Source organism: Ictalurus punctatus, chromosome 7, assembly GCF_001660625.3.
Source record: "Ictalurus punctatus breed USDA103 chromosome 7, Coco_2.0, whole genome shotgun sequence".
NCBI lineage: Eukaryota > Metazoa > Chordata > Actinopteri > Siluriformes > Ictaluridae > Ictalurus > Ictalurus punctatus.
In genome coordinates, this window is record NC_030422.2 from 22,465,328 (window position 1) to 22,483,800 (window position 18,473).

The 18,473-nt window shown below is 43.0% G+C and overlaps 1 protein-coding gene across 1 annotated transcript in view; it reads right to left on the reverse strand.

The window, feature by feature from the left end:
• The window catches only part of efnb3b (ephrin-B3b), a 71,552-nt gene extending 61,807 nt beyond the window's left edge, over positions 1–9,745 (reverse strand). The window contains exon 1 of the mRNA XM_017472372.3: positions 8,433–9,745. Within this exon, the coding sequence (XP_017327861.2) occupies positions 8,433–8,584 (152 nt within the window). The 5' untranslated portion in view covers positions 8,585–9,745. The remainder of the gene's footprint in view (positions 1–8,432) is intronic.
• Positions 9,746–18,473: the final 8,728 nt, after the last annotated feature.

Genomic DNA, 18,473 nt, shown 5'->3' on the forward strand with positions numbered 1-18,473 from the left:
GCACTAACCAGTCAAACCACACAGAAAGAGCAGACAAAAAGGAAAGTGAAGAAACACAGACAGCAATTTAAGACACACAAATGCACAGCACTGCCAACTCTGTAACATAATAGACGGGGTGGAGGAGACGGAAGTAAACACACTCGCAGGGGGGTTTCACATAAGGATAAGGAATCGTGTTTTGTGATTGACTCAGGCAGACTGTAATCGCCAAGCTGTGTGTGTGTGTGTGAGAGAGAGACATGTTTCTGTGAGCTGCAAACTAGGGCCCTTTTGTCTGAAAGGAAGAGAGAAAAGGGGGCAAAGGTAAAAAAATAAACAAAAAAAACTAGTGTTGCGCTACTGATGAATAGAGAGAGAGAGAGAGAGAGAAAGAGAGAGATGGGGGGTGAGCCTCTGAGGAAATTTAACCCCTGACATTGGACTCTATCCAACACTTAGAGCTATAACATGTTTTTTTCACGACCGTGCATGTGCATGTAACGCTTTTCACAGAAAGGAAAAAGAAAAAGAACAACAGAAAAAAAAATAAAAAGAGCGAAACTCGAAGCAGAGTGCATTCTTATGCGTAGCGCTGGGCTTCTGGGATGCATTTAACGAATCAGGAAAAGAAACCCTGAAGTGATATTAAAGCAGGACGACGGCTGTGGGCCAAACTCAAGCTGCAAGTCCTTACCACGAATGCAGCCCGTCTGCCAGAGCTCCTCCGCTCCCGCCTGCAGCACTCCGTCCAACAGAGTTCTCATTTCTACCAAAAGCAGTCCAACTCAGACAAAAAAAGCATTAGAATAATGATTCGCAGCTGCCTCTGTGAGCGACGGGGGCGTTCTGAAACCGACTCGAAACTAGGCCTCATCCCAGTCCAGAGGCCACGCGTTTACTACTTCCCTTTCCTTAGACACTTAAAAGTAGTCAACGGTTTTGGCAGAAGTAGCTGAAGCTAGCTGTTTGGAAACTTATCATTTGAATAAATACAACCCCTCCTGTCAGGGGGCCCTCCAGTGCCATGCCCCAGAACACTAACTCTGGAGTGCTAGTGGAAGGGGTGGAGCTTTCTGAATTGACAGGTGACTAGAGACGCCTTCTTTTCCTGACTGGTTGAAAGGTGGTTGAGTGAGTGAGATTTTTTCTCTCAGAAAAAAACTTTTCTTTTCTCAGTTCTGATGTAAGAATCACTGACTGTACCTATAATCAACACATCTAAGAGCTGGCTTCTTAGAACTACTTAGGCACCCTAAGCCACTTCCCAGTAATACCCTTTTAATAGCACTTGACTTGACTTGAATTACAATTTATACAGGAAAAAACAATCGATGACAAAAATGGAGACGTCTGAGCCATCAGAGATCGGATTTAAGCTGCCACGCATGATGGATACACTAAAGAGTGAGTGAGTGTTAGTGTTCTCCATTTGGACAGGAACTGGGCCCTCGCCTTGTCAGCAGTATTGTGAGCATTTCAGTCTGTTCTCTGTAAGAAGCCAAGCAGGAAGTTTTCGAGGTCATGATCCACTGACCATCTCTCATGCTCTGCAAGTGGGTCATGTCAAATCCCGGGCCCCCCTAACTGACAATTAGGAGCTGCCTCTCTCTCACTGAGACACACAGTTCATTGGTCCCACTTGATTTACTCAGATGTTACAAAGACCAGATTTGGCGCTGTGTTCTGGCAACGCACACAGACATCCACACCAAGCACAAACTCCCTGTCAAAGTATTTTTAGCACCAACATTAACAATACATAGTATCATGTTCTAGTCAAACTCAGGAGACGCTTTATCACTGTAACAACGACACCAGACGCCTCTGAGGTCTGTACAGGAAGAGCTCTGCGTAAATGTCTGTGTGTTTTGAATAGACATGCTGATATCCCTCATTCCGCTGCTAAGCGATTTTCCTTTTGTCTGTAATGAGCAGGGTTATGGCGTTCTTGTTGTAAGGGAGCAGGGAGATACAAATAAAACTGGTCTGGCTCCTTGCTTTACACACACACACACACACACACACACACACACAAAAGCTGAGCTCAGCACAAACAGATGCACAAACCCGCCCCGAGGAGGCAGCAGCTGGGGGGCTGGAGTACTGCACAGCCTTACAAATCGGGATTCCCACACCTGGGTCATTACAACAGTGAGCTGGAGATAAGCTCAGCTTGATATGGATCTTTATGATCAGGATATTCACTCAGATCCCAGTGGAGGGAAGATAGCTCTCTCTCTCCCTCTCTTTCTTTCTCATGCACACTACTGTCTGCCCCACTAATGACTCTTATCAGCAGGCCCTTCAAATTGAACGTGATACAGAAGAGATATCGTGCTACAGAGCACAGGCAATTAGCACAAGTCGCACCTGAGTGGAGTGAGCCTCCAGGTGGAGGAGTACCAATGTCACTATTTTGTCCTCCCCTTGAAACGCTTAACTGCTAACTGCTTATTTTGGACTGTATGTCATACACGTACTATAAACCTCTGAAGTCACGGTAAGCGTCAGGAAATCAGTGTTCTGTTACACTTTATGGGAAATGAAGGTCAAAAAAATTAACATTTGTGCAGGGTAAGGAATCAAATGCCACAAACAGACTATTCTGTGTTTAGTTTTTTGCATGTGTTTATTTTTTTATTCACCCATAGACATTACCAATCAGCACTGAACACTGCTTCTAACCCCATCCCTGATCTTTAATTCCTGTAGGCACCAGTCTTGAGCAGATACCGAAGACCTTTGCGACCAGTACTAAACCGGCGGCCAGTACCTTCAGGCATGGAAAAAGGCTTGAAATTGTCAAACGTTGTGACCCTACATTCCTTTCATATACCTGTCTGTCTCTCTGTGTCTTTGAAGTGTTGAGCTGGGATGTGCCAAGGTTCAAAATAGCAATCCAATTGCCCAATAAAGTGACTCGCTCTAATCTACAGGTCTCAGGAGTCAGTCATGCAAGCAGAAGCCTGATAATGGTGCTTAAGAATCAGCCAGCCAAACAGTGAAGAGATCAGTCAATAAGGGCTTTGAGTCTGAACACTTTTACAGCCTCAGGCCTGCTCCACCACACCCATCACTTTAACATGAGAGTCCGTCGAAACCGATTATCCCCTGCTCTACAGGCAGGTGCGACTTCCCCATGTCTGAAAATTTTCTTCCTGATCAACTGCTCGAAACGTACTCCAGAACAGCGCCTCAGAGAGGTGAGAGACAGATGGAGGGGAAGAGAAGTGCTGGGAGTGACAAGTCAATAAAGGAAGGCCGAGGTGGACCACGCTAATCTATAGTAATATGGCCGGTGTGTACTGGAGTGGGGAGAAGTTAGCCTCTAGCTAATCGACTGAAACTGTCCACTCAGCTTGGCGCTCATGATCTACTGCGCAGAGGAGAGAGAGGGAGAAGCAAGAGAAAGATGAGAGAGGGAAAAAGAAAAAAGGGACACACGTAGCAAGAGAGGAGAAACGAGTGAGGAACGTGGAATGGAAAAAGTAACCATTCACTGTCTCTTCTCCCTTGTTTCCACAAGTGCACTCAGGGTGTTCATGGGTGTGTGTGTGTGTTAGAGAGAGAGAGAGAGAGCGCACGTGAGGGGGGGTGTGTTTGGCCCGGACGTCGGCAAAGAGGATGATCCTGATTAGCGGAGCGGTCTGTGTGAACAAACCTAATGAAAGAAACAGAAATCACACACACACACACGCAGTTTCGTACAGGGCAGTGCAAGGGTGTCCTGCTGAACAGTTATGTGACCTCAAAGAGCAGGATAAGATTAGCTATGAGAGAAAGAGAGAGCCTGCAATAACATCTATAGCAGGTGGTTCAGAGGCTCTGGTCCCCTTTATGAGTGAACGTTATTGCTGCACTGCGACGCGATGCAAAAAAAAAAGAGGGGGGCGAGAAACAGGATGACCACGGAATTCCGATCCTCTTTTTTTACACGACTTCTGCTCATCCGAGTTTGATTGTTATGGTTTGGGGTGAAGAGGCCGGCTGTCTGGGGGTCGATGGCTAGCGGCTGCTAGGCACACACTCACGCAGAGACAAACAGCAAGCCGATGAGAGACAATCAGAGGGACCACACACACGTTCTCGAGCAGCATGCAGCGAAGGTACACAAGGCCATGCCTCCCGGGTGTTCTCACATCCACAACTATGCCCAGCGCAACACAAGTGGCAGAATGTTTACCGTTTTCCATCAGTGTGTGTGGGAGCGCTTATAATAGATACCGAGTCTCATCTCCTACCATCGCTTGAGAGATCTCATGATCTGTATATATCTGCGTGTTGTGATACAAGTGTGGAAAAAACCCTCATAAACACACTCCTAGTTTTCTTCACGGGTTTCACAGTCGTGTGTGTGTGTGTGTGTGTGTGTGTGTGTGTGTGTGTGTGTGTGTGTGTGTGTGAGTGGACGGCAGGCACAATGAAGTTATTCTGCTACATCAGCTGAGAGCCATTTTCACAGCTCCTCTCTCGTAAAGCCTCCAGCAGACCCTCAAAACACACACACACACACACACACACACACACACACACACACACACACGACTACGCATTGCAAAGGCCTCAGACAGGCACTAAACAATAGAAAAGCTGAAACATCACTATATTCCGTACACAAGTACACCCATCCTAAGACTAATTTATCCACATAGCAACACACACACACACACACACACACACACACAGCTTTTCTCCCTCAAGATTTAGACAATGCGACACACTGTTGCGCTCTTTGCTTTCACCGAATAAAAACCTAATTTGCCTTGACCATAGCGCTTTAATAGAAATCGGCCCCAGTCCTCAAGCCACAATAGATCAACTCCAATACAATTCAGTTACGCAAATTAATGGTGCTGCACAAACCCAAAGCTATACACAAGCCCCATAAAATGTCCTTCCAGTAATTAATTCATCCCCCCTGACATTATTTTTTATTGCCATTCTCTGTCCCAAATATGGTTTTTAAACATTTTAATTGACCCACGTAGCCTGTTATGGGCTCTTTAAATTTTTGTATGATTATAAAACATGCTAGTTTGTGCTTTTATGTTGTACAGATGACGATCTCGTTCTGGCACAAACAAACACGACTGCTCTCTGGAGTTTAAATCTGACCTACTGACATTGTGGCTTCATTTCTCCATGCTTCCAAGTCATTCTCCAAAACTTCCAGCTCTCTCTTTCTCTTATCCTCTCTATTTAACCTCTTGTTGATACATTTAGCCTCAATCCCCAGCCTTTTATCCAGAGCTAATTAGCTGCCTATGAAATAATTGTTGAGAATCTGGAGGGGATTAAATGTTAATGTGTTTGAGGGAAAATAGTTGTAATACAAGTCACCACCAGCAGTAACAGGATGGTGACACGCATGCAACCCCTGAAAGCATTTTAACAAAATACACAACAGCTTATCTGAGCGTTACGAGACACACTTTAATTTGTTATTTTAACACTGAATTTAAAAATAAATAAAATAAACACGAGTATGGTCTTCTAATGAGTTGGTAGTAGTTGTAAGAATCCAATGTACTATAGTAAGTGTGAAGCCAGATTTGACCACCATTACCTGTGAGCACCATACAAGTATTTTAAGAACTGTAGAAAAAACCGACCCCAGGAACTTCACATAAAACCTCTACTAATGTGCTGTTGTATTGAAATATTGTCGTAAGAACTTCAGGATTGTCCTGATTTTCGTACTTGATCGGTTTCTTCCTTATACACCATTAAGCGTTCTTCAGTTGTCCCTCTGGGCAAACACTAAAAAGTTCTACGTTCATATGTAGAACCCTACAACTGAGTGTTTCCCTATCAGAAAATTCCAAATGCAACCTTTTCAGGAAGCTACAATCCTTAATTATTCAGCGAATCATTAAGGAACCCTTGAAGAACCTTTTTTTTTTTTTTCTAAGAGAGTACCTTAATTCCAGATAATCCCCATCGTTTATTATTCATAAATCAATCTCACATTCTGCCTACTAAATAAATATAGATAAAAAGGTGGGATGAAAATTGTTACAGTTCTTCCTCAGATACACTGTCAAAAAAAAAAAAAAAAAAAAAGAGTCAGTGGTAAAAAAAAAAAAAAAAAAAAAAAAAAAACCTTCCATGACTCCAGGTGGTCACTCCTGATGCTGAATAAAGTGGACAATAGAGGTGAGCAGGCCAGAAGCCAAGGCCAGCGTCTAGGCACTTTAATACTCGAGCCACTGATCTCCCATTAGAGCGAACACAAGACCTACATGATTAGTCTGCTTAGATTGTCAGACACCTCCACAACGCAGCCCAAAGCTACGTCGTCCAATATCAACTGTGACGGTTTATTCAATTTCAGTGTCTACAATTGACACATTTGGCCCATATGGATTTTTTTTCGCCCTCGGCAGTCGTCCTCAAGGTGATCACCGTGCTGCACTTGCGTTTTCTTAAGCCTAACTCATACTGACATCCGTGGGTTAAACGATATCGATTTCTGCACATGGAAGGATGCCCCTTGCTGTGCTCGCTCCTCTCTGGTCCTCTCATCCCTCTCTCCCTACTGGATGAGTGGGATCATTAACCGTTACATGCTACATGTGGGTTTAACAGAGCACATGCAACAGCAGGAGCATCACAAGAAAAACACGATGAGAGAGCTCGAGGAAAGAAGAGGAACAAATTCTGATAAGGAGGATATATAATCAGATGAAGATGGTAAGCGGGTGTCGTGCTCGTAATTAAACATGCCGCAGAGCCCAGAGTGACCTCCATATGCTTGCTTTTAGTCACATTAAGGTCATATTAATTACAGGCCAGAATGACCTGCATATGGTTACTTTTAATCTAAGTGGCCTGCTCGGGCCTGTGCAGTGTTAAGTGACTCACACCCAACAAGTATGTGTGTGTGTGTGTGTGTGTGTGTGTGTGTGTGTTTTCCTGATGAAGGAGAGGAGAGAAGCTTGCAGACTGAGAAAGAGCTGATGAAGGAGAGGAGAGAAGAGAAGAAAAGAGAGTGGTTTGGACTCGTGTGAAATTGTGAAATCAAACAAGCGAAACATGTCGGGGTGCGAAAACTAGCGCCGCTGCTAAACTGCGTTAATCACCGCACACAATAAACGGGTCACGCAGAACAACGCGCAGAGACCCCTTCTCTCTCTCACACACACACACACACATTCTCTTTCTCCCATTAAAACCCTGACTCGTCTTTCAGGAGCGCCATGGCACGGCTAATAGCCCCTCATAACCCACATACCGAGTTAGAAGTAGTCCCAGGACGCCGGGTGTCCACTTAAACAAGCGGATAATGACAAAAGGGTGTGTGTGAGTGTCTGTGTGTGTAGGGGGTTGCTACCCATTATGGTCTGGCCCTCCATAAACCTCCAGTTAGGTCAGGAACTGTTCCAGTGTACTAACTGCCATACCGTATAACTGTGTTATCTGTTATTTATTGAACACACACGAACCCATCTAGGCCTAGAGCTAGTGTGCGGGGTTCGACGTGCCTAGCCTGTGTTCACCTCTCTGATTCAAAACGATCCGTAAATCCTGGTCAAAGTCTCAGATAGCCTAAAGTAATGAAATCACGACACTGGCTGGACCTTTGCCTTCCTGCTTTAGTAAGAGGCCTGGAGGAAAGTGATGACTGGGGATGAAGAGCACTTTTTTCTTCTTCTTGCACGCAGAAATAGTTGGGTTTTTTTTTTTTCTCCCCCGATTGGCAAATGTGCATGCATTTAACGCATACATCATTTTAGACATAAAATACGGCTGTATTTCATGAAATATAGGCTACGAGGAGCGCACTAGAGGCCTAGGCCGAACAGATTTGGTAACTAACCAACCAATTAATAAAAGAAATGATTTAATTAATGAAAATAAAAATAGCCTAGAGAGAGAAAGAGAGAGAGAGAGAGAGAGAGAGAGAGAGAGAGAGAGAGAGAGAGAGAGACCTATATAAGATGGACAGGTCACGTTCATTTTTATGCACTAAAAATATGAAATTGTTTTGGGGTTTTTTTGTTTGTTTGTTTGTTTGTTTGTTTTTTAATTTTTTAAATATATGTTTCAAATAGCTTGTTAGGATTTCTCTGGGCCAGGGCTCCCCCTGTGCAGTTCTGCGTGCTCTATCTATACAATTGAAATGCAAAGCGACAGGATCTAAATGAGAGCGGCAATAAAGCCAACGCATCCATAAACGTGTTGTAAACCGTCCCAGCCGTCCACAGTGGATGAAATGTGGCGTTTATGAGTCTGCACTGATGCTCAGCACTCCTCCAGTCTTTCAGCTCAGCCACTAAGAGGACCTGTCTCTCTAACACAGCCTGACACTTCTTTATATCCTTTATATCCAAGAGCCGGAGACGCGTCTCACAGTGCAGGCGTTTGACTGGCTCTAGAGCTACCCAGAGCAGTCCTGAACAAGCCTGTAGTCGATGCGGTGTATGCTGGGCTTTAGTTTAGGCTCTTACCTTTTGTTCATGGAGTTCCAGTAGATTGGCTCCATGTTCGTCGCCGTGATTCCGAGTAAATCCACCAAGATTATGAGGAGAAATCCCAGCGCGTTTGCACAGCTCGGACTCGCCATTTCAAGCCCAGAACCCGGTCTGCGTTCCCCCATCATGGATAAAGAAGATCCTCCACCACCACCAAAAAAAAAACAAAAAAACCACCACACACACAGTAGGAGGAAGCCTTTAGGAACAAAAGCCTAAATCTCAGTAAGGCTACAGAGGGGAATCCGTCAGTGCGTTAAGGTGCAGTGTGTCCGCATGGATATGAAGACAAAACCAAAAGGCACAACACAACAACCCGCAGGGTTTATTAATGTCAAGTTTGGATTATCCGCTTTGAGATGAAGCAGATGAAATCCCACTAAATATTCTGTAAAGGCACACTTTACAGACTAGTCAAGTATTTCTTAATTGTTGGCTTTATCTTCTTTCCCTCAAAGTCTGTGCTCGGTCAGTCGTGGAAAGAAAACTCCACTAATAGCAGCAATCCTGACACAAAGTCGCTTTTTTTTAAATCCGGGTTTGTCAGTTTGAGCCTACAATTGGCAAGAGTCTAATTTTATTGAAATTCTCGCGCTGTCTTCGGCTGCAAGATCTCTCTTCTTTCCCATTCCCCTTTCCTTCTTCCCCTCCTGTCTTCTTGTTGCGTTTTTCTTCCAAGAGATGAAGGATGCAACCCAAAAAAAAAAAAAAAAAAAAAATTACCCCCCCCAAAAAAATAATAATAATTAATAAATCAAAGATCAGATGGATGTGTGATTAAAACGAAATGCCCTTCTTGGCCGCGCAAAGTTCCATTCTCAGAAAGAAACCCCGTGACGATGCTTTTCTTTCTTCTCCTTATTTTTTCTTCTCTCCTCCACTTGCTCTTCTGCGCTCTTCTCGTAATTCCTCCGCGCGCGCGCTGAGCTCCTTCCCTCGCTCCGGCTCCTTCCTGCGCACTGGATCACTGGATTTCGACCAAACCGACCGTCTCTGGCGCGCACGGCTCAGAGGTGGACATGTGCATACGGAGTAAAAAAGAAAAGAAAGAAAAGAAAAGAAAAAAGGCAACCAAACAAAGAAATCATAAAGAAATGTTCAACTCTAGCGCATCGATGAATGTCCTTAATAGAGACGCGGAAAACGAGTGCGCAGTGGCGCTGGATGGCTAAATCCCGGTGGGTTATGGCTTTAGTAGAGCGCTTCGTGCTCCTGTCTCCTTCACTTGCTGCTGAAAAGCCTTGTGGTGAGATTTGTCCTAGCTCGCTGACAGACTGACTTGTTGGAGAAAAGGAGAAGGGAGGGGGGAGGGAAGGGGGGAAAGCCCTATCTTCCGGCTGGCGGCCGCACTAACGGAGTGGATTTTTCTTTTGGGGTTTATTAAACGTAACATGAGGCGCTGTTATCCAGCCTGCACAATTCGACCAAACCCTTTATTTTTCTGCTCCATCCTGAGAATCCACACGTACACGTTCCCAAACCACATATCACAGTACTAAATAAGAAAAACAGGCTAGTGGCGTACAGAATGCTCTAGCTATAGAAACGCGTAAAACGCGCTATTGTGCGCCCCCGGGTGGACCCACCGGAAACTGTGCATGCCATATTAACACCATTTACTCTAATGAGTTTGCTGCCAGGCGTCAAATACCCTGCGGCATATATAGGCTACACTACATTTAATTTATAACCCATATGTCATTATGCAAATAAAGGCTAATGCACGACTGTTTATTCTGTCCAAACCTTCCCCAGAGTGTTAGTGTTACGTGTTAGTTGGCTGCAGATAGGTGTAACAGGTAACACACTAACTATATTATATATGTAACAGGTACTGGATAATGGGGAGTGAAGCAATGACGCTGGAAAGCTTTGCCTGCAGTGCCACCATGTGGAAATAATGAGGTACAACACCTTCCTACACTCTTAAAAAATAAAGGTATCCAGTTAGAACCAAAAAGGTGGTTTCAGCCTGATGCCAAAGGAGAACCATTTTAAGTTGGATTGTTAAGTTACATTTTACTCTGATGTTCTTTTTACAACTATCTATTTACTGATGCTTTAAACAACCTAGAAACGCTTCTTCACAGCAACGCTACAAGGAACCATGTTATTATATGTTCTCTAAAAAAACAAACAAACAAAAAAAAAAACGCTTAGTTAGTGCTTTACAGAACCAAAGTAAGGCTCTTAAGAGTGATGCCAGGAGAACCTTTTCCAGTCTCACAAAGAACCTTATAGGGTTAAGGGATGGTAACTTGAAGAACCAATACACTGCTCTGAAGAACATATAATAAAACATAAAGGAATTCTTTAATCTCCAAAGAATCATATAGCTCAACTCAAGAATCCTAAACAATGAAAAATGGTTTGTGACAAAAAGAAGGTTCTTTGGAGTACCTATGTAACTATAAAGAACCATTAATGAAATGTCTGGACTTATATAGCACTTTTATCCAAAGCACTTTACACTGTGTCTCATTCACACACATTCACACATCAATGGTAGCAGAACTGCCATGCAAGGTGCTAACTTGCCATCGGGAGCAACTTGGGGTTCAGTGTCTTGCCCAAGGACACTTCAGCATGTGGAGTCATGTGGGCCGGGAATCGAACTGCCAACCCTACGATTAGTGGACAACCCGCTCTACCACCTGAGCCACAGCCAGCCATCATAAAGAACCATTAAAGAAGCTATATTTTTAATAGTGTAGGTAATGGTTATTAAGGACAAGGTTCCCAAACCTCGTTGAACCCCTGTCTTGCATATTTTGGTGTTTTCCCTGCTCTAATATTTTAATATACCCACTTCATTTCAAGAAGGGCTGTCAATTAGCTGATTAGCAGGGAGCAGGGAAAACACTCATGCGTGTAGGACAGGGACCCGTTGGGTAAGGTACAACAGTCAAAAGATTCAAGGTTGGAGTAATATTTCAACAGAACACAGAATAAATTACACTGTGTAGACTTGATAGCACGTTAATCACAGAGAGACATTCCCAGAGTTCTATGGATGATTATGATTAGATGTGGTCTCCGTGTAGAATACATCACTTGGATGTTAATCTGTTACATTGCATTGAGTGCACTGGATGTTCTCTACACATGCTGGACCTACAGCCAGTGCTTCTCTTCCAGAGTGGACAGAGGAGTCAGTTAGATACGGCCTGTAACTTGCCAGCACATTCTGAGAGAGAAGGGGAAGAGAGAGAGAACAAGAAGGAGGAGAGAGAGATGTGAAAATATGTCAAAGAGAGAGAAATAATGAATGTACAGCAGCCTAGTGTGAGCATTATAGCAGATGCAGACAGAGTCGGACAGGCGGAAAACGACAACAACCAAATGCTGAAAATATCAGTGATGATGAGGAGGCTGCAGCACCTTGGATGAGAGCGAGCGAGAGCGCGAGAGAGAGACCAAAAAAAAAAAAAAAAAGCGGGTTCAAGGGCTGAAGCCAAGGCAATGACATCAGCAAGTTTAACAGGAAATAAAAAGTCAGGAGATGTGCTGGCACAAAGTGAGAGAGAGAGAGGGTCTGTGGTTGTGCTGGTCAGCTTAGTGAGTTGCAGATGCTGCATTGGACCCGGGCCCATTTCGGAGCTGTTCATTTATTCATGATGACCTCGTTATGAGTTCTGACCTTAAGCTCTGCCTCATACCGCATCCACTCCCTACAGACTCCATCCAGACTGTCCTGCAGCTGCTGCAGCCCACAGCACACACATATGCATACACACACAGGCAGACACGCAGAGACACACATACGCATTTAAACTAGCTGAGTTATCACACTACAGAAAGTTGGATGAGTACACAAGTAACAGAAATAGTCATGGAAAAAGTAATAACAGAGAACAAAGTTTGAAAAATGATGAGGAAAAGTGATGAGAGAGTGAAAATAAGAGAGAGAAAGGAACAGAGAGAATGAGAGCAACAGAGACAGAGAGAGCCAAGTGAAACACGCTAATGAAGAAATAGTGCTTCAGTAAGGTATTATATGGGACAGAGAAGGAGGTGTGTGTGTACATGTTCACACTCTTGCCTGTCCTGAAGTTGAGATATCTCCTCTGTATGTTTGTGTTGTAGAGTTTGTCTCTCCCTCTGAGCCTTACTCGTGCACTCCTCCCTTACACTCTGGAATGCTGTCAATACACAATCTCTCACACGTTCCTGTATGTATGAGAGAGAGCCAGGGAATCACACACAAAGGGATCAGATGACTGACAAGACAAAGCAAAATTGAGCTAGATACTTATTCCTCACATATCCTGTAGCCTCAGTGACCAACATAGAAGACAGTTCCCTGGAACGCAATACGATCACTGTATTCAAAGTCCAGTGTGTTCAAGTAATGTTTGAATGAGTGATGTGTTTCACTGGAAACATATTTTCAACATGATATCAAGTGAATGACAGCCTAAAAAAATATGTCGGATGAAGGTGAGTTATTGAAAATGTCTTTTCAAATCATGCGACCTGTTTGACGTTATTGTTGCATGCTTGTTGTTTTGCGTGTACTGTGTTACTACTGCATAAGTTCGGCGATTTTTAATTCTAATGTACGCACATTTATCATTTTATGCAAAGCATAGGTTCTTCATAGGTTCAGCTCATGTTGCTACCATATCTATGAGTTGAACCTATGGAGAACCTATGATCTGCGCAAAATTGTACTCAATTAAAAGTGGAAGTGAAGTCAAGGTTATATACTTGAGTAAAGGTTAAAAAGTGTCTTACTGAAATGAGACGAAATAAGTGGAATTAGAAGTTAATCTTCAGCAAGCACTTTAACCTGCTCGAGCCTATCCCGGGAACACTGGGCATGAAGCAGGAATACACCCTGGAGGGGTTGCCAGTCCATTGCAGTACAGGACACTATCCACACAGTGTATATTCATACATTCATTCTAACATAGGGGTAATTTCAAATAGCCAGTCCACCTACTGGAATGATTTTAGGAGGAAACTGGAGAATCTGGAGGAAACCCATGCAGACACATAGAGAACATATGAAACTCCACACAGGCAGTATCCTGAGATCAGAATTATACTGGGGTCCTTGGAGCTGTGAGGCAACAACTGTACCTGTCTAATTTAAATACAGCTAATAATTAAAGCTTGAATGCACCAAAACATGATTTATTGTGTTGTTTAGAGAAAAAAAAAAAACTCTTTGAGATTTGTAAATTGAAAGTTTTCATGGAAATGTAGTCAATTGTCAATTAAACGATAATAACAAACTACAGTAATGTAAAATGGTTTTCAGTTCTGAGCGGGTAAACCTATATGATTTCAGCTTGCACCCATGTGCTTAAATGTTAAGCTGCACACAGGCCAACTCATCCCTTATTCTCCTGAAGGATTCCTGCACTACCTGCCCTTTTTCATCCTTCATCCCCTCCCTCCATCCCAGCCATAAAAGCCTGAGCTGGGCCTACAGCTCTACCTTCAGGGCTGCCTGCAACTGAACACTAAGCCTCTGAACAGAGAGAGAAGTCCAATGAGAACAAGAGGCAGACAAATGGCCAGAGGAGCAGATCGAGACTGAAAAGGAGGTGGACCTAAATGATGAATTAGTAGGAAAGATTGAGGGAGACAGAAGGGAGAAAGAAACATAGACGAGGAGAGACAGAGAGATGGAAGAAACACAGAGAGATGGAGTGGGGGGGGGGGGTAGAGAGAGAAGGAAAGAGAACGATGGATGATCAGGGCTGGCAGGGTTGAACGTATTCGGTTTTTGAAGATGAGATCAATCTCAGGCCTTGGCTGCCGTACACCATCCCCAGAGAGCAATTACACAAGCAATTACAGACCATTACGCAAGGTCTCCTCACAGCTCCAAACATACAATGGCAGCTCCCTAACTGCCGCCACCGCCTTCAGTCCATCTTCCACTAGAAGGCAACGGAGAAGCATGCTCGGGACCATGTTACACATAATTAGTGAAGGCAGAGCAAACGGGGTCAGAATTCTCTTGAATATCTTAGAAATATTTGTACAATCAGGGCAGAGTTCACTGCTTCAGAAACCACTCACACTCATTAACTAAACTAAAGTCTGGAACCAGCTGATTAGTCATATTATGTTAAAACAAAAGGCAATTAAATGTGCCATCTGTGATTTTGCTGAAAGTAAGCTGATAGGAGTTGTTTTGAAACTTGAAATTGAAACAAATACACTCCCTCTCTTTTGGTGTTACCTTCAAAACCAAGCCTCCAAAACATGCTAGGTCAATTCAGTTTGCTTCACTTCGAATCAGTTCAATTCAATTCAATCCTCCATTGCCATTTTAGCCTGGTCAGGGTTGCAGTAGATCTGGAACCTGGATCTGGGTGGGAGCCTTGGACACACCCTGAATAGGACACCAGTTAATTGCAGGGCAGCATGTACACAACTACATGCATGCCTTCACGTGGGCAGTGGTGGCTCAGAGGTTAGTTGCTGGACTAACCTAACTGCGGGTGTTGCTTGTGCTTGGTTGGAATGGTTGTGGCACCACCAACCATTCCAACCAAGCAGAAGCAACACCCGAGTCTACTGAAAGCCAAGATCAACAGGTGGAATCAGATGTGGCTCCTGCTTGATTGGGATGAAAACCTGCACCCACCCCAGCCCCTTGCGGATAAGACCGGACACCCCTGACCTACTGGTACATTGTCTGGGAGGTAAAAGTAACCCAAGCTAAGGCTTGAACCAGGGACCCTGGAGCTGTGATGTAGCAATGCTAGCTGTGCCACCCAATTAGATTTATTTCAATTAAACTTACATAACACTTTTAACAATAGATATTGTCACAATGCAGCTTTATAGAAATCCTCAAGTACATGCAGATCCCTAATAAGCAAACCAGAGTTGACGACAGCGAGTAAAATCTCCCTGAGACGAGCCAAAGAAGAAATCCTGAGAGAAACCAGACACAAAAGAGTCTTCTTCTGGGTGACACTGGATAGTGAGATCATAAATCATTACAGTGTTTGGGTGTAGAAGAGTCAAGGAAAAAGGTACTAAGTGTGTTGAAAGGATGCTCAGTATAAGAATACTGTGAGTAAGTGTTCCGGGATGAGCACAGAAGAGTCTTTATGATTACAGCAGCAGGTATTTGAAGGTAAAAATCCTAAAATGTCTAAATGCTTGTGCAAGGAGAGCTTGAAAAGCACAGAGATTTGTGTGTGTGTGTGTGTGTGTGTGTGTGTGTGTGTGTGTGTGTATAAATATATTAAACCTTGCAGCTGTAGTGTGGCCTTATAAGTTCTTGGAAATGTAAAACTCTCAGATAGCTATCTTTAGAAATATTTTGAATTCCATAAACAGCGGTCCTCGAGGTAGCTCACGTGTTGCTCTTTTGCAGCAGTGATTGATTAAATGCCTCCAGTATATTTAAGACAGGAACAAAAATGTGGAGTGGCTTGTGATCCTTAAGAACTGGAATGGGAACTGCTAAAATATTTTCAAATAATTAGCAGGAATTAAGTTGAATACCTCCTAAAAGTTTCAGGGCCTTCAACTTCTACTCTTTCACGGAACACCGGACTGCCTTCAGTCAGGAGTAACTGGGCTTCACCATCACCACCAAAGCCAGCAGAATGCTGGGTGAGTCTGCGACTGAATTGTACAGGACCATCAATGATGGTCGTGGAGGTAGTAGACCAGTCTTCTCTCCTAGAGCTGAAGGAATCAATTTTTTACCTTTTTACATTACAAGAGCAACAATTATGCCTGGGCTGAAGAAAGGGCAGGTCGAAAAGAGTGGGTGCTTGGAGAAGTCAGCCGAACTCCAGGCCGTCAGAGAGATAAGGGGGCGTATGCAGCACTTGAAAATGCCACAGTCATTTGTCTAGCTTTGGAGAGGGAGCCTAGCAATTAGGGGACTGTCATCGTATGGCTGTGTTCAGGTCGTTACAAGGAAGAGAATGTTCTGCTCTGCCTTCCAGTCGGAAACATGCTATTGTGGAAATGCTGAGACGCAGCAAAAGTTTCTTAAGTGTGTGGGAGAAACAAGAAGTAGGAACAGAAAGAGAGAAAGAAGGAGAAAAACAGGTGACAAGCACAATAATGTGTCAGAGCTCAAAGTGTATAATATGTGGGCTCTGTGGTGAAATCGCAAATTGACTCAAAGAGGTAAAATTGGACTTTCAAAAAACTTGAACTTTTATGAGGCGCAGTTCAGGATTAACCATAAACAAACCACATGTCAAAACCTAAAGCGTTGCAAGACAGACTTGCTACTAGGGAGTACAGAGTCTATTAAACCAGAGATTCTTGAACTTTTTGTAGCCATGGACCCCTTCCAGAGTAAAAGAATTTCCAGTGACCCCCTTGTGATCACATCATGATTAATTAAGAACAGTAGAGCAAATCTGTATCGTTATATAAATGTATTAACCCGTTATAGCATTTCATTCCTGAATTTTCCACTCATCCAGATATAGATTTGTTTTATATTAACAACTGGTTCTGGCTTTATTAAATGTAGGGTTTCATTTTAAAATGTACAATTTTGAATATTAAAAATACTTGTTTTATAGTTATTGAATTTTAGACAAACACATTTCAGTTCAAGTGGCCAGTTAATTAGGCCTACAACTACAATAACACTTATATTAGTAGTCATCTCCACCACTGCCAAGTGATATAAAAAAAAACAATACAGTCAGGGAGGCCCCGGATATACTTCACGGACCACTGGGGGTCCCCAGACCCCACTTTGAACACCATAGCATTACAAGGTACTAGCAGTGAAGGCAGTCTAAGTGCAGTATATATATATATATATATATATATATATATAAAATAAACAAAGCTGCAATACCCTTATGAGAATGCTAGTTTTAAAACATTGATTAAATTAAACTGAACTTATTCCCTTAATAACAAAATCAAAAGCGGAACAAGTTAGTTATGGCTTTGGTTTATTTATGAAGTTTTAACATTTTCTTCCACTGCTATTAACAGGTCTCTGTAACTGGTATTGCACCTGATATATTCATCACTTTCCTAAAATGTGTGTTTTCTGCAAGTCCTGGTCCTGCTGAACATCATCTCCTTGGGCCTTGTGTTTAAAAGTCTACTCTCCAGTGCCCTTACTCTTCTGGAGCACCAGAATTAGACCCTTTAAAACACACTTGACTTTCTACTCACTTCCACTCCCTCTTTCTCAAATTGGTCACTAAGCAACTCAGACAGCACAAGAGAAGCCTGCTGCAGCTTAGCATTGAAGAATAAATGGATCCACTGGATACAAGAGTAGATGCCTTTGTGTTTGTGGTTAGTGAAGCGTGTATGTAAGAAAGCTGCGTGACTTACCTCCCACAGTGCAGGTTATTTAATATGCTTTGCGTCAATGTTTTTAATTATTAGACTTCTATTCTTTATGTATTCACACTTTAAAAAAAAAAAAAAAAAAGCATAAGCAAGAAAAAAGAAAAAAAAATTGGCACAGAACGTTTTAAAGCAAACACAATAGACGACCCCATACATTGTCAAAACACAGCTCTGCACACACAGAGAGAGAGAGAGAGAGAGAGAGAGAGAGAGAGAGAGAGAACGTGTGAAATTTAGTTGTTTGCCAGTAACTTGTTGACGTTTAGGTGTAACCTAAACAGCGCCTCTTGTGGACAGAATCTGTCCATTCACACATTCCTGTTAAGAGTGAGTTAAACAGGAGTTATTGACTGTGGCATTGGTTTCCCTGCCGAGGGCTATATTTCCACACATACTACATAACTAGATACACAGTCTGTACAGGATTTCACTTTTTTTTTGGTGATTGTACCTGTATTTTTGCTGATATTGTACTTATAAATACATACTCTATACTCATCTTTTTGCACTAGCTGTTATATCTGACACTTCCACGCTAGAACTGTGTACTGGTCAGCACTACAGTGGCACTTACTGTACCCATTATCCTGTTTTTAGTAGTAGTGTCTTGTGGTGTTTGCACACATTTGCACGTGCACTTTATATAGAATGTGTAGGTCTTATTTAGTTCTGTGTTGTCTCATGTGGTTAGTGTGT